This window comes from Leptodactylus fuscus, chromosome 10 (genome assembly GCF_031893055.1).
Source record: "Leptodactylus fuscus isolate aLepFus1 chromosome 10, aLepFus1.hap2, whole genome shotgun sequence".
Taxonomy (NCBI): domain Eukaryota; kingdom Metazoa; phylum Chordata; class Amphibia; order Anura; family Leptodactylidae; genus Leptodactylus; species Leptodactylus fuscus.
In genome coordinates, this window is record NC_134274.1 from 54741835 (window position 1) to 54758951 (window position 17117).

The 17117-nt window shown below is 41.7% G+C and overlaps 1 protein-coding gene across 3 annotated transcripts in view; it reads left to right on the plus strand.

Moving 5' to 3' along the window:
- Positions 1 to 17117, plus strand: part of MARCHF8 (membrane associated ring-CH-type finger 8) — a 170560-nt gene that overhangs the window by 134521 nt on the left and 18922 nt on the right. For all 3 annotated transcript variants that reach the window (XM_075258199.1, XM_075258202.1, XM_075258200.1), the window contains one exon: positions 13048 to 13098. In XM_075258199.1, the coding sequence (XP_075114300.1) occupies positions 13048 to 13098 (51 nt within the window). The remainder of the gene's footprint in view (positions 1 to 13047; positions 13099 to 17117) is intronic.

Sequence of the window (17117 nt, forward strand, 5' to 3'; positions counted from 1 at the left end):
AATGACGCATTATCCAGATATTGTCGTACATTAGTAGTTGGTCTCAATAGACTAATAAATGTGTCGCCTGTTTTCATTTTTACGGGTACAAAAGCCTTATTACATGTGTGCCAAGTAATAAAATCAGTTCTCATGTGTTCTGATGTGAAGCCATTTGTCACACAATTCACAGGAGGATTGCATGAGATAAGACAGATAAAATAATCAGCTGGTTTCGAGATAAAGCGCCTCTCTGGTCTATAGGCTGTGTCTGGTATTGCAGCTTATTTCTATTCATTTATTGCAATTTTTTAAAATTTCTACTTTAGAATACAAAGGACAGCACATCTTTAGGTATTACACTGTGTAACACAAATTACTAGAACTAATATTCTGAAGACTGTCTAGATTTAGTATTTTAGGGTGTAAAACTTTGTAAAGTACCGTTTTTTCCTTACAGAAAGTGTCATTATTCTTCATGAGCTTTGTGATTTCTTTGGAGATGGGCAGATATATATGATATATATGACACTAGTATTTCTCTGTGTGAAATTCCCCCAGTCTTTGGTCTATGTGCTATTCTTCATATGGAGTAGAGTTATAAGTGAATGCATTCTCAGTGGAGTATGTTATTTATACATAGGCGGAAGACTGAAGAAAATCGCCCAAATAGCTGACTAATAATATAGTTTAGTTGTCAAATAGCGTGATCTAACGCAATACAATGGCGGCATGCTGGGGCCCATATTGGCAAAGTGTTCTCCTATGTAATTCTGCCTACTAATTGAGAAGCTCTTCTATTTGTCAGGGAGCGCACTTACTGCATGTGTCACTGGAGAGATACGCATAATAATAAAGCGAGTCTTGTTTTTGGGTAAGCCTTTCATACATGGGGTAAGCTGTTTCCATCATCAGAGTTATTTCCATCTTATATGCCATCACTTTATCATCGGTTGTGCTCAAGGTCTCTGTGGACCCCCACCAATCCAGACAATGAAAAGGTCATGAATTGATGTGTTTGTTTTTGTGTGTGTTTTTTTTTTTTTGTCTAGTCCTATCTAGTCACCTGCTGTTCAGGCAGTGAATGCAGGTGGTGGTCAGGAGCACTGCTGTGCAGGCAAAACTTAGAGGAAAGGGAACCGTCCGCCCTATGGAATAGCCCTGTTATAGGGACATTTGACACCCTTAGCCTTACCCAGCTCCTGTACTGTACCATATCTGGCTTCATTGATCAGCTGTGCCATCACCCTGATGGGTCTGTTGTCTGTAGGGAAGTATGAAGGGTTTTTTGTTTTTTTTTGTTTGTTTTTTATAATATAAACGTGGACACAGATGGCACCGCTATGGGTCCTTACAATATCGACCTGGCAGATTCCCTTTAAAATCGATTCCTATCTACTTGGGAACATTGCTGTTCCAGGGGTCAGCAATCATAAAGTGATGGCATATCTCAGCACCCTTAAGAGCAGGATAACCAATGTTGTACTATTGTATCTGTATATTATACATGTATAGATCATGTTGTTTAATGTCTTTTAGAGGTTTTATAGCAAAGTAATATTGTCCTTTAAGTTAGTGCTGCTCAGGCTCATTCACTTGAATTTAGATGAACTGCAATACCAGACATGGCCAGTAGATAAGAGTGGTGCTGTTTTTGGGACAAACATCAAAGCATATTATCTTTCCTCTGACAACACCTTTAGCTGTTTAAAGTTAACATCAGACAGAGCTGTCACCTGAGACGGAGTAGCGCCCCGAACGGTGGATCATTCACCCGGGACGGGTCTAATTTCCTCTTTTGCACGTCAATAAATGATGATAGAGAACCAGCAGTAAATAACTTCATCAGTACAAGCTGCTGTGAAAGCTATATATTCAGACTAAACCATAAGAGGGTGCTTAGACGTTTCCAAGGGCCTTTCTAAATGGGATGATCAATATCGGGTTATCATCTTTACTGGGCGTAAGTGCAGCGTAATGGACGTTGGTTACAATAATGGGAAATAGCAATACATTCACCACAGCCCACTCTCTGGGAAAGAGTCTTGGCAGAAATATTAAGTTTTGACTGGTTGATACATTGTTTATGCCGCATTAAACCAGTACAAGATTATGTTCTTCTGGAAGAGGGATACAGATCCTTCTGTTTAGGGTTCTATTACAATCCTTAGTGTATGGTAAGATTTGGAAACCGTTAGGTCATATCCATGACTATCCAAATATGATCTGAAGCTTTTATTATTTACTTTTTGATACTTTTGCATCATGTTCAATTATTTTATTAGTGTAGTATATCTTCCAAAAGTCTCAAAGTAGGCTAGTCATTGGCTGTATTGTTATGGCGCCATTCTTTACAATGACCGTACGTGCCGATGACTGTATCAGGTTCTCTTGTTAGCTATATTTTGCACGTAGTAGTGCGCACTGTAGACTTGTTTATTCTCCACTACAGACAGAACAGGTGAAGGAGATTCTGCCATAGCAAGCTGTTTCCCAGCCAGAGGCAAGGATGCCCAGTGCGTGGCCTTTTACTGAAATCCTTGTTCACAGGGCTATCACACAGGAGGGGAGAAGTTAGCGAGACTGAAAGCTTCCAAGGAGATATGTCCAGCTTTCTTTTACTATTTGGTATGTTAAAACTGAAAGGTTTGTCACTTAAGCGAGAAAAATTAATATAAGAAAACCAGAAAAATTTGCTCTTGGAAAAAACATTCTAACATTCTTAACTGGAAATCACCTTGGCACAATTCCAGTGATACAAAAATTTTTTCCTATTGTTTAGTCCACGTTTAACAAAGTTTGCAGTTTCCGAGTATGGAAGCAGAGCATTTAGTTCTTGGTTCAATTTTATTAAAAGGGATGTGAGCGAACAAGAGGATGTATGATATATAAACAGTTTAGTTTACTTAGGACCTGGGACCCTTTTGGGGAGAAAATGTTCCTTTTACATGGCCCCCTGACAAGCAGTGATCTGTAGTAGATTAGCGCTTGTTCTAGGAGACATATAGAAGTTTATTTTTTGTGTCACTAACCTAGATGACCACCAACCCTCCTGCGTAGCTTGTCACCCAGCTCTCCTAGACATCCATGGTGGGGGAATCTGTTACAGTATTATTAAAGGGATTCTACCATTGAAATGAATTTTTTTGGCAATCACATGTTGGAATAGCCTTTAGAAAGGCTATTCATCTCTTACCTTTAGACGTGGTCTCCGCTGCGCCGTTCCTTAGAAATAGCGGTTTTTACCGGTATGCAAATTAGTTCTCTAATAGAGCGGAATAACAGCATCGCTCCTGCCGCTGCTGGCTTCATGCAGGGCAGGAGCATAGCAATGTTGCAGGCATCTGTGCATCTGTGTCGGCATCTAACACTCCTCGGCATCCGCCTCTCTATTACAGCTTATGCCGGATCTGTATTCACATATGCAAAGCCAGCGGCGAGATGCCGCTGGCCCTGCGTGCACGCTCATAGATGGTGAGACCAGTCTAGCCTTCACAATGCGAATACAGACCCGGCATCCGCTGTAATAAAGAGAGGCGGATTCTGGGTCTGTAGTCGCATTGTGAAGGCTAGACTGGTCTATGAGCGTGCACGCAGGGCCAGCGGCATCTTGCCGCTTGACTTTGCATATGTGACCCCGCCCACCAATGACGCAACAAAGCCGGAAGACAGAAGATTTTACAGCAACGAAGACTGGTGAGTATGCGACATGGGAATACCCCTTTAAGCTATTAAAAAATGTGGAAAAGCAGTTTTGTTTTTTTTCTGTTGCTCATTTTGCTGCTTTTTTTGAGGCAAAGCCAGGAGTGGATTGTACAGAAGGTAGAAATATAAGTATCCTACTAATATTATAAATGTGAAAGTTTGGATGTTTGTTCCTCAATCACGCTAAAACAGCTGGACGGATTTGCCTCAAATTTTCCACAAACAGTTTTTCCTTGGGATTGAAACCTACGCTGCTTTTCGTACCGCTAAACAACATGGCTGCCTAGCAGGACAGTCCCAAAAGTAGGACTCCTAGCCCCAGCTGTACAATCACACAGACTTCCTTGCATTTCCAGCCCCAAACTACCTGCACACTCCATATTGTCGCCTCTACGGTAGCCCTAACCCCACTCCGTCACATTTACATGTATTTCCTGACCTTACACAGTCACGTTAAGCAGAGTAACAAAGGTGACGCTCTGGCACCGCCATCTTTTCTCAACAGCCGCGCGCCACCGCTTGGCCACTCACACTAACTGCACTTCACTGATAACGCCACACGCACAGTTCCCGCGTACACGTCAGACCGCACAGCGCGCACACAGCGAGGCCCGCACCGCCACAACTCGGCACTGCAATTCCACAGTCATCCCCGACCCTGCAACTTACCCTCACTGCCTGCACACTCAGCGGTAAGTTCGAAGCACACACATAAGCTGCCCTGCTCTTTCTCCTCCATCTTCCGCCCCAGCCCTTCAACACAGCCGCCCGGCCAGCCGACACATGACATTACCTTCGGCCTATAACACCACTTCCCTCCCTAAAAATTTTTTAAAAAATTGTCAAAACCTCTTCTACGCCGGGTATACGGTGGCCCAAGGCATACAGGACCACCATCGCAACCTTCTTGCGGCGGCACGGCCCTCCGCCACATCCACCGCCACTCTCAAACTCACGGCGGCCACTTTCCTGCCGTCTGGTCACCATAGCAACCAGGTCTCCACACGCGGAGGCCCGATGCTCATGGCAGCCATTAACGAGTAAGCCCCCCCCACCCACACATCCATTCAGTCATCCATTCAATCATCAATCCATACTTTCAAAGTTGCAGCCCGGCTCCTGCCTGCCCACTTCGCAAGAGCCGACCTGTTCTGCTGCCAGCCGGGACCATACTGCAGCCTCCCAGCCCGGACATTCAAATCTTACCATCGTGGCTGGGCTATGACTAGCCGCGATAGTAAGACACATTCCTGCCCTGTGGTGACCATAGCAACCATGTGTCCGCCACACGCGGAGGCCCGATGCTCATGGCAGCCATTAATAATGAACCCATCCATTCATTCATTCATTCATTCATTCATTCATACCTTCACAGTTGCAGGCCGGCTCCTGCCTGCCGACCTGTTCCGCTGCCAGCCGGGAGCATATTGAAGGCTCCGAGCACGGTCATTCAAATCTTACCATCGCGGCTGGCCTATAACCAGCTGCGATAGTAAGACACACAGTCTCCCGTACACGGCAATCCCCTTCGATTGCCGTCTATACCTAATGCCTGCAATCAAAATGTACTTTGATTGCAGGCATGAACACTTAACCCCCCTCACCCCCACCCCCATACCTTCAACGTTGCAGACCGGCTCCTGTCTGCCGACCAGTCACACGCAAAACAGAGAGATTTCTCAAATAATCTCACAGTTTCACACGTCTGTCTCCACCCAATTCCCCAAACACCGCAGACGAAGTCGCGGGTAAAAGCTAGTTTCCTATACATGTTCCATTCCCGTTGAAGCTACTCTTGACTTTGGCTCAAAAAACCAGAAAAATCTGCCACAAAAAAAAGCTGCTTTTCCTCAACGTGGGGCTTTTGTCTAAATACGGTAGGTATTCTAAGGTGTCTAGGTATTTTTAATACTGATGACCTATCCAAAGGAGTAGTAGTATCTGATCTGTGGGGTCCGACGCTGATCTGATTATTCAGCTGCCAGTGCAGCTGTGTCCATCCTATAGCTTCTATCCCGAGGCAACACCGCTATACACTGAATATTGCCATTTTCTGGCACTGTCCACTTTATGGCAGGGTTAACAAGTTACTGTAGCTTTGTTTCTATTCTATGAAACCACTTTACTGTAACCCATTTGCTGATCATATATAGAGATACTATCCTGTAAAGAAAAAAAAAAAAACCATCATGACAGGACTGATACAGACATATGCACTTTAACATCAGACCATACAAAGGACTTCAGTACTAAAGTGTAGACATGGCCTCATTCTGTAACACTGTGTTAGTCAAAGCAAGTCTGTAAGAATCCTATAAAACTAAGAAACCAAATCTCATGAGATACTACAGAGGTATTCCCTGCGGAAAGCATTACTTCTACAGGTGCATACCGGGCCTCTTAAAAGACACTATATAGCGCTACATAGAGTACCTACAGATCTGTATTATGGACTGTAGAGACTCCATGTGCTACTGTACAGGCTCCATCCATTGCCTTGTGTCCTACATGTGTACTCTCTGATAGCAGATCATGAATGCTGGCAGGGAACACGAGGAAAATTGGTCTTCATCGCTGCAACATTTCTCACAGTATAAGCCAACAGGGCCTTTATAGCTTTCTGTCAGAGTAAAGGAGATTTTTATTTTTGCAAGGGTCTATCAGGAATATTATACAGTTTTACACAGGTCATATGATGAAATATTATTTGTTAGAAAATTTCTAGGGATATTTTAGCTCTTTACACTTAGTAAGTAGCATATTCTGTATCCACGTCTGCTGCAGACCTGGCCATGGCAAAAGCTTTCCAAAATTGTCTGGTTTTCCGACATGTCTTGTTTTAACCATGGTCCCCAACCGTCTGGACCGGCTTGTGACATTTGCATTGTAAAGGTTGAAAATTGCAGCTAAACCTGTGTCAATAATTGGCATGCTGCGTACCCATAATGGAAGAGATTTTCTGCCACTAAAAACACCTAATACCTCAATCAGTTTCTCTGCTGTCTCTGATCCTAGAGGCTTCAGGGAGGGGGGATGAAAGTTATGTCACCACATTGCACTTTCTGCTATCTAGACTGGAAGCAAAGACTGGCGGGAATGTTAAAACAGGGGGCAGACGTCAGGAGTCAGATGAGTTGAAATCCGGACATACCGGTAGATGTAGCAGAGTTGGGAGGTATGGGTTAGCTGTGAACGTACCTCGCCTGTCCACAGTCTTAGGCTAAGGCTGCATGGGACGTCCTGCAGCATTAAAGCGCTGCTTAAAAAACTGCGGCACCAACACATCGCGGTTCTTCCCACAGCACTTTAAACAAAGTTTGCAGAGTTTTCCTCCACAGACTTTCTTTTATAATTATACTTACGGGGAAACTACCGGTGTTTCCGTAGATATAATTGACATGCTGCGATCTCCAAAACTGCGCTGGTTTTGGAAATCAAGGTGTGTCTGGACTACGGTTTGTACTGCAAAGTGGGCATGGGATTCCCTAGAATCCCATCCACTTTGCACTTACTGTAAAACACCACGATTCTTCACAAATCGCTCCGTTTCCATCCTGTAGGGCCCCCGGCCTGGAATGGAGATATTGATGGCTAATCCTTAGGATACACCATTATTGAGATCAGTGGGGGTACGGCTTTTGGCAACCCCACCTTTCAGGTGTTTGAAGGAGCTTCATCCCTTGTACAAGTGTTGTGGCCTATAGTGTAAAAGGGAAAATTGTAGCAATTCATAACAATCGATCCGATTACGGAATATTGGAAAACAGGGAATGCCTTGATCTCATGGATCACTGCAGTAACCAATTCCTTTATTTCCTTTACACTAGTTTTGATCAGTCTCCCCAATACATTAAAAATGGATGTATGCCTAAATACATACAAGTCCTTGTCTTTCTTGAACGAAGTATAAAGTTTTGTAGAAGTCACCTACTAGGAAATACCAGCAGACTTCTGGCAAGCAATTATAGCGTTGTAGAAGTCGCTTGTGAGAATATGGCAAAAATCAGTCTTATGTGCGCCCTGACTTAAGCTACTATTTTTGCTTGCTCACATTTGATCAGTAAGCCTAGGTGAACAGCGCCATCTAGTTTCGGCCTGAGCAGTGCGAGACCTCTACCAAGCAGCGCTGTAATCCAGGAGAGTCATTAAATGCTTGTAATATTTGTGCAGTGTTGTCTCCTTATTACAATGCAGCTGAATAACATAATTCAATAGTTGCTTGGTTATTGTTTAATGTCAGCCAAGGAGAGTTCTGAGGTCATTAGATTTTTTACTTACTCAAGCAAAAGCAGTTTCTATAAAGCCATTCATCAGCACATTTATAGGGGCTGGCTGACATGATGAAAGATAAAAATGAACAACTCATTCCGTATCCATTAACCTCTCCGCTCCCAGGTTGACGCTCATTTCAAAATCTGCATTTCCGTAACTCTATAGGTTTGTCATTTTCTGCGTAGAAATAAATTTTGGTCAACTCTTCCAAAAACAGATTTCAGTTTGGAGTAAAGATAATAAAATGGTTTAAAGGGGAACTCTAGATGTAGCAATTGATTATGGCTCTGCAGCAACTTATCACATAAAAAAAAAAGTTAGGGTGAGCTCCAAATGTGTAAACCAAAAACAAACAAACAGCGTTTTACGGTCTCTGCAAAGTGAACATTACGGGAAAAATATGCGCTGTGGACACGCTACGATTTACAAAGCTGTTTCAGTTTTGGAAATCGTGGCATATTCAGTTATACCTACGAAAAAGCAAATTTCCTTATAGGAAATCTCTGTAGGCTTTCTTGAGGCTAAGGCCGCACGGGACAATCGAGAACGCATTGCGGTTCTTCCCATAGTGCTTTATACAGAAAGTTCAGAGTTTTCCTCTGTGGACTTTGTTACAATTAAATCTACGGGGAAGCCTCTGGCGTTTGCATAGATGTAATTGACATGCTGCAATTTTCAAAACCGCGCTGGTTTGAAATTCGCAAGGTGTCTGCGCTGTGGTTTTTACCGCAAAGTGGGCATGGGATTCGCATGAATCCCATCCACTTTGCAGTTACTGTAAAACGCCACGATGGGGCCCCGACCTTAAATGGGTTTTCTAGCATTTTATATTAATGGCCTATCCAACACCCCTACTGATCAGCAGTCAACCAACACCCGTACAGATCAGTTTCTGCTAGGTACCAGAATTATATAGCGGATGGAGCCAGATCCAGATTGGGATATCGTGGGGGATAGGCCATCAATATAAAATAAGTTTGGAAAACCCTTTTAGGTCCGGAAACACTACAGGAAAAATCGCGGTGTTATACAGTAACAACAAATTGGATGGGATTCATGCAAATCCTATGCCCACTTTGCATTTAAAACCGGAGCACGGACACACTGCTGGTTTTGGAAATCGCAGCATGTCAGTTATATCTACGGAAACGCCGGCGGCTTTCCCGTGGATATACTGGTAACAGAAAGTCTGCGGAGGAAAACTCCGCAAACTTTCTGTTCAAAGCGCTGTGGGAAGAACCGCGATGTGTTCCCGACTTTTCCCACAGCGCTTTAGAGCTGCGGAACGTTCCATGGGGCCTCAGGCTCTTTTTAAAATGGAGAGAAAAAATATTTTTACTGGAGTGCTCCTAATTTGTGATGTCATGACACAAGGATGATGTTGCATGCTTCCCCCTCCCCACATCATACATGGGCAGAGGCTATGTTTTTGGTGGACCATTACATGGAGGCTTTGTTGGGTCTTTGCCCTTTAAAAATAAAACAAAAAAGAAAAACCTTTTTGAACATAAAGGATTTTTTATTCCCTTTTGTTTTGCTCTCCGTGCCCCAGCATGCCGATTTTTCCCAGTCTCTTTGCCAGCGAGCTTAATTAGTTGGCATAGGAAATAATATTTCTCAGTATGATGATTAAATACAACTACCTGTTGTTTTAAGATTGTTATTTTATCTGCAGTGTGTACAACTAATAAGAGGTTTTACATATGGAAATGAAGGGAACACGTGGTGAGCTTTTCAAGCAGCAAATTCCCAAGAGCAGTTTCAGAATGTAAACCTTTGACAATTAAAATGATGTTCTTAACGGAGGTTAATTGTCTGCGCTGCCGAAACAAAGCGTCGCTTAGAACTCAACATCTGTATTTGATCTTACTTGAACATTTAAAGTTCCATTCATGCTTTGTTTTATGAGAACAAACGGGTAAGGGATATGTTCGAGTGACTAAAACTTGAATTCAAATTCATCGCCAGTCTTAGGATGTGGTATTAGATATTGGAAAATGAAATTGCTTGGTCATGTGCGTCACCACCTCGCTCCAAGGCATGCAAGATGAAAATGAAGAAACAAGAAAAGATGTTTTTTGTTGTTTTTTTTACAAACGTTACGTTATTGTTTACACCTTCGGTGCGGATCTTTGTCTCCCTGGTAACGGACTACACATGAACCCTGCAGACGGATTCTGCAGTCATTTGCTACTCGCCTTTACCAGTATCTGCTACTGCTTGTAGGTTAGCAAAAAAAAAAAAAAGGGGAGGCTATTGCCTTGTAATCAGACAACATGCTGGACTTGTTTGTAGTCTGTATCTGCGGAGACACTTTGCCAAAAATTATTTTAGATCTTTTAAATAGGCAGTGGTCACATTAAAGATTGGAATAGGTACCAGTAATGTAAATTTTCACATTAATATTTTGCAATGGTTTTCTGGTAAACAGAATCTGTCAATGTATATACTGATGACGTAATGTTTTGGAATATCGCTAGGCTATACCATGAAATTATGATCAGTAGGGATCTAATGTGTGGGACCCCTGCCGATTCATAGAACAAAGAGAAAATTCAGCACGACAGAACTTTAGGCCTCCCGCTAGGCAAGAATTTGCAACACAGCGCCATTTAGCTAAATATGGCTTTGGTAGTTGTTTGAATAGTGGGTGGGGGGTATTGCCGTGCAAAAGAAAAAAAAATAAATAAATTTTCAAAAAATTAAAGTGAAGGAGCCACAGATTCAGTCTAAAGACAGGTGGGAGTCTAGATAGTCAGGACCCATCAGTCAGTAAATGATGGAGAATCTTAGCAATGTGCTATCACTTACAGATAGTGGCAGAAACCTGAACCTTTTTTTTTTTTTTTTTTTTAAACGTTTCAGTACTGCCTGTAAAAAATAAAAAAAAAGTGTGTGTGTATATGTATGTGTGTGTGTATATATGTATATATATATATATATATATATATATATATATATATATATATAAACATTGCTGGGGAAAGGGTGTCAAATCTATATCAGCTCCATGTTGTATTTGTATTGTATTGTATTGTATTTGTTGTATTGATACTTTACGCCAGGTACACACTAGCATTTGGGTTTCCGTTCTTTGGGTCCACTTGGGGACATAGACTCTAGTGGGGTCTGCCGGGTTTTGCTTGCAGGATTTTTCTCTCCGCATATTTTAAGCTGAATCAGTGACAGTCCCAGAACGCTCACCCAATGCTAGTGTAGCCGCCGCTTTACTTGTATATTTAAACAAAATAATCTTAATAAGACACAAATGTCAGTTTTACATTCAATGTAAGGAAACCAACATTAGAGGGCATGAGCTAGTGGGTGCATTGGCCTTTGAGGACTTAGTCCCCTTGTACACTTGAAGTCATGATGTCATAAGCAATGAAAGACGGAGTAATTGAGTTGCCAAATGATAACCTGAGATTTAGTAAAAAATCAAAGGTTGCGGAGTTGAGATTTTAGCGGTGCAACAGCTGTGACAGCGAAAATCTTCAATTATAACAAGGACAAAACATACCCAGTTACAGGTCACGTACTCTGCTGCTGTAAAAACCACAAGTGTTTAAATGATCGAAGAAGCTAAATCCAGTGACATTCTCGTCTGACATTTCTATTAAAAGAATGAGAAAAACAGCAAGTTGTAAGCTTTAAGACCAAAAAAGTTTCTAAGTGCACATTATATATTGTGTCATCTTGCAGAATCGGAAATGCTGAGATCTGGGTGTATAGTGGAGGGAAAGCAGAGGAATTTCTTGACAATAAAGGACACTTGCAGAAAAGGTCATTTCTGACTGTACAGCGCTGAACTTGATAGCTTCCCTCTAGTGACTGACATCAATGTAAGAGCCCGGGCTTCCAGCGATGTGGTTGTCGGATAATGGGTCACTCACTTTCCTCTCTGAAGGGTTATTCACATTGGTGGTGAAATAAAATCTGAATGGTAACTGCGGAGTTTATGGATTATGGGTGGCTATATACTGATACAGTACATGTCTGTAATGGAGAAATCTGACTCTACAATTGTAGGGGCTCTAGATCTCAATCTCCGAAACCGGAATTTCTGAATAAGGCAAAAGGTTTCCTGTAATAACCAATAAAACCACGTTATAGGTTGCAGTCAGTTCACAAACCTTGTAAAATGAGAAGTTCGTGTTGGTAGATCCTGGATTTGAAACCCCTGTCGATCATTGAAAAGAATGGGAAGAATTGCTTGTGCCCCTTTCTGTCAGGAGAGGAGGGGTTAATGTTGTACAGACCTTAAAGCGGTTTTCCAGGAGTTGAACATTAATGACCTCTCCTTAGGTCCACCACCCATGGTCAGATATTGCTGACCTATCTGGACACACAAAGATTAACCTTGCTTCCGCTTCACAAGACCGTGACCTAATGTTCTTTTGTCACATGGCCTGTTTGCATTTCGGTCGGTCGTATTCACATGAAGGAGCTGAACTGCAATACCAAGCATAGCCCCACAGTTTTTGTGTCCGGCCAAAAAAACAACAACCAAAAACCAGTTTCCCCGCGGAGAGGCTTCATACGGACACCAGTAATTTGCTTTTAAAACCCATTCAAATTAATGGATTTTAAAACTGACCGTCGGGAAACCGTCCCCTATGCAGTTTCTCTGGGAGTCTCGGTGGGCGGACACGGACGCAAGTGTGAACGCACCCTGAGCCCGGTCTACACAAACTAGTTCAGAAGTGATGATGATAATATAATATAATAAGCTCCTGGGCGGATTCTTCTGTCTCTACTTGGTTACAGACTACAAACTAGCCCGGTGTGTAGCCATATCTCATTTCCCTACCTTTTCTTAGTAGTTGATTAGGGGAAGGATCTTTAACCGTCTACATTCATGTTCTTGTGCACTAAAATGTAGATATAATATCTTCTTTCACATTTTTCACAGAAAGCCTCTTTATAACATGTAAAGATTGATAAAATTGTGTTTTGCAGCACAATACACAGTGTAATAAGTATTTGGCTATAGTGACTGATGGCCATTGTTGTCTGTTCTTTGCTGTCTTTCATGCGAATTATCTTTTTTTTCACAAAGTCTCATGTATTTCCATATCTATTGTATTTCAGAATGAAAAGACTTTGGGCCGTTCAGTCAGCCGTTCCAGTAACATTTCCAAGGTAATGTAGAACTAATAGTAGATCCTATTTTCTCCATTGTGGTGTATGTGTGTTCAGATGAGTATTGCAGTAGTGTCACCGTCTGATTATCTATAGATAATCCAATTGGCACAAGTTAGAAAGCCTTAGTTAAGCTTTTCTTTGTGGAATAACAAACTCTAATGTTGAAGAATTACCCGATTTTTAGGTGTTAAAGATACAAACCTTGTAAAACACCAGATTTTCCTGTCCTAGTGCTCTTCTTCTTCCACTTTCCCCTGGAGAAGTTGGGCAGCCAGATAGAACTCTTGCACTCGACTTAAGACTCTCCACTTGTTCTGAACCTGCACTACTACATAAGGCTGGACATACCCAACTGAATATTGACCAAGCATGCAAGTGTTTTCAGTGGTTTCTTCCAGACATGTTTGGCAGCAAGAACAAAATTATCAGGCAGTTGAAACTCAACATTGGGATGTTGGAGAGTTTGACTGCCAATATGTTATAGGTAGGTTATTATAGGTTGTTATAGGTAGGTAGGTTATTAGACTATTAGGTCCCCCCTTTTTTATGCAGGAAAGCAATAGTCAGCCCCTGATGTTTAATGAAAGTTAACCCCTAAATTGAAGGGTCATTTTTTTCAAATTGCTCAATACAATACAATACTCTGTATGCTGGTATGTCTGAGCATAGCTTAATAACATTGCATAATAACAACCACCAGTTCTATCTTGGCAGTCACAGATTGTTCTCAGTCTTTTACATAGATTGTACAAGAATGGCGAGTCATTTAGCTGGGAATGATGCTAAAAGCTCTTAAACTGAACCTTTTGTGAGGCTCTCTCTTATTCTGCAGAGTTTCCATAATGGGTTTCTTTAAGAGTTTGTGCATAATCTCAAAGTCTGACAGCGTGCATGTGTTGGACAAGTACTATGGGAACTTACTCCTAAGTTATTACTTGACGTGTTGGCTATATTATGTTGACCAGGGGCAGGCAACCTTCAGCTCTCCAGTTGTTGTAAAACTACAACTCCCAGCATGTATACTTGCTCTGCTGTTCTTGGAACTCCCATGGAAGTGAATGGAGCATGTTGGGAGTTGTAGTTTCACAGCAGCTGGAGAGCCAAAGGTTGCGGACCCCTGATGTAGATTGTTCTTTGTGCCAGCACATGGAACAGACTTTACAGCTGCAGCTTAAAGACATTTGCACACATGCAGCTTTTTTTCCATCTGCAGGATAGACTATTGATTGGTGGGGGTCCCCGTGTTACCACCAATCACAAGAACAGGGGATCCTGGGTACTCTGAATGGAGCAGAGATTACTCAAGTATACTGCCACTCTATTCATTTGGGTGGGGGTGCTGGAAATAGCAGAATTCTGTACGACATGGGATACCTTGGATGCCACCCCTTCATTCTTTTCAATGGGAGCTGCCAGAAATAGCTGAACACTGTATGTCTGATAGCAGTTGTTACCCCATATCCATAGTATCCATCTTTTTACTCCAATATCCCCTTTAAGAACAACACCTTTGTTTTGATGCTGACAACACTGGTATTCCGACATACAGCAAACCTTAAGGACCACAGTTCCCACAATCCTTTCAAAGATAATGCCTCTATTTAGAGCCAGCTAGATGATCCTCTCTTAAAGGTGTAATTTAGTGTTGTGATCACTCCCTATATCCTCTGCTGTTGCTCAGTGACTCTACATTATCTGTTGTTCAGCATGTGAAACATGATTCCTCCAGAGTGTGAGAGGGAGCAATGGAGATGGCAAGGGATAGGAGAAGAGTACAGGACTTCATACAAGTAGTAGATGAACACCAGGAGCATGGTCATTTGTCAGCATATGAAGCTGGCTTACAAAAGTGTCACCACTGCAGACAGTCCGTCATAGATCTTGTACATCATTATTAGTATACTGGTATTGTTATACAAGGCATTTGGGTCATAGTCAGATTTTCTCCAGGGCCAACATGCCAGAACTACAGAAAAGAGTTATTTCCCCTTTTGTCTCTAAATAACTTCAGAAATCGTAAAAAGAGATACAGACATAAGCAAAGAATAGATTGCAATAGATGAGCAAACTGATGCATTATACTGTTCTTGTATATACTGAAGTTAGTGCCTTTTGCTTGCTAGGGGTTCATCACAGTATACATGATTATTGTAGAGCCACAAATTATTAGCACGTGCCCTAGTAGTGTGAGTGTACACAGTAGTAGTGGTCTCCCCTTACCAGACATCTTCGCTATAACATGGTGGTGGTCCGTTCCATTATGAACTGTGGCAGCATCCTCCCATATTACGTCCCAGCTGTTTAATTGTAAAGTAAAGTAGGGAATAACTGCTTAAATATGCAAATTAAATTCAGGTTATGACAGAACAAATAGATCGTTTCCACTGCGGCAAATGTAAATTTGAGCCATTGGGTTGATGCATTGGCCCGTCTTCTATTTAGAAAGCAGAGGTGAATCAGGATATAGGAAGCCCTAAAATTAGATAATGTGGATGTTGTTGCAAAATTTTGCTGCAGTAATAGCAAACAAAACCAAGGTCTTGCACACAGCAGCATTATTTAAATTGATCTCTCCTCGGTTTCACTTTGACAGGAGAATCTACTCACGTGCACAACTTTGCTTTCTAGCAAGAGATATTGGTGCAGTATTTGAGGACGATGGGTCCGGACTGGCAATGCGGCTCTTTGCATCTGCTTATAATGATCTGAAAGTTTCTATTGTTCGTTATTTATCAGAAAATATTGAAGTGTTATAAAATAATCTTACCCCACAAAAAAAAACAATATATCATGAGATCTACCACAGAAGCACCTCTGGATCCTTGGAAGAAAAGTTTGAAGGCTGGAAATTTTACATTTTTGCCTGTAGTATTGCTGGGAAATTATTTTCTACCACCATTGCCATTTGACACCCTAGCACAAAATCTGATTTTGACTCTTAAAGGGATTGTTTACGTTGGGTGGTTAGTTTATATTTAAAGTTTCCTTAAAAAGAAAAAAAAGAAAAAAACAGAGGGATCAGTGAAATAAGGAAAGGGAAACCTTCCAGCAAGTGTTGAATATAATTTTTCAGCATGGTCACTGTACAGTGTACAGATCTGTCTGTCTCCGGCTCCATAGACTGTGTACGTATTCAGTTGGGATGCTGGGTTGGGCATCAGTATAAACTCCTGGATTACCTCTTAAAGGTTCCTGCTCTCCTATTGTAGATGCAACATTAGGGGGTGGAAAGGGGTGAAGTCCTCATGTAACCACTTGTGTAACAGCCTGACAAAGCCTTAGGAGAAGTTGGGCGGTAATGGCCGATCTCAGGCTTTTATTAAATTGCATTGTTCACACATATATGATAGTGCTGAGTCTGACATGCAAGCATTTTAATACAGTTATAGTGGGGCTTGAAAGTTTGTGGACCTTTTAAAATTTTCTATATTTCTATATAAATTTGACCTAAAACCATATCAGCATGGTGGAATTTCAGCCCGTTTTTTTTGTACAAGGAGGATCCTTTGTGACTTTGCAGCCTCCTATACACCTTGACTCTTGGTGCAATCTTTGTTGGTCACCAACTCTTGGGAAGTGTAATAATTGACTTGAGTTTCCTCCAGTTGTACACAATCCGTCTGACTGTGGTTTGGTGGAGTCCAAACTCTTTAGAAAAAGCTACAAAACGATCTCGAGTCTGATGAGCTCTTCTTCAGAGGTCCTCAAGAATCTCCTTTGTTTGTGCCTTAATACACTCCCACAAGTGTGTTGTGGAGGTCGGCCTTTGATTGATGCTTGTTCTTTAAATAAAACAGCTCTCCCTCTCACAAAATTGAGAACACTCAATTTCATCTTCAAATAATCAGCTAATCCCAAACCTTCACATACTTATTCCACTCAGACATGTAGATTATGACTATGTATTGCCCTGTGTATTAATTCCACTGTATCTGATGGGTAAGCCCATGTATTTAGTACCCAATATCCATTGTACTTGATGATATTGATATGTGTTGATCTTCCCTATTCATGTG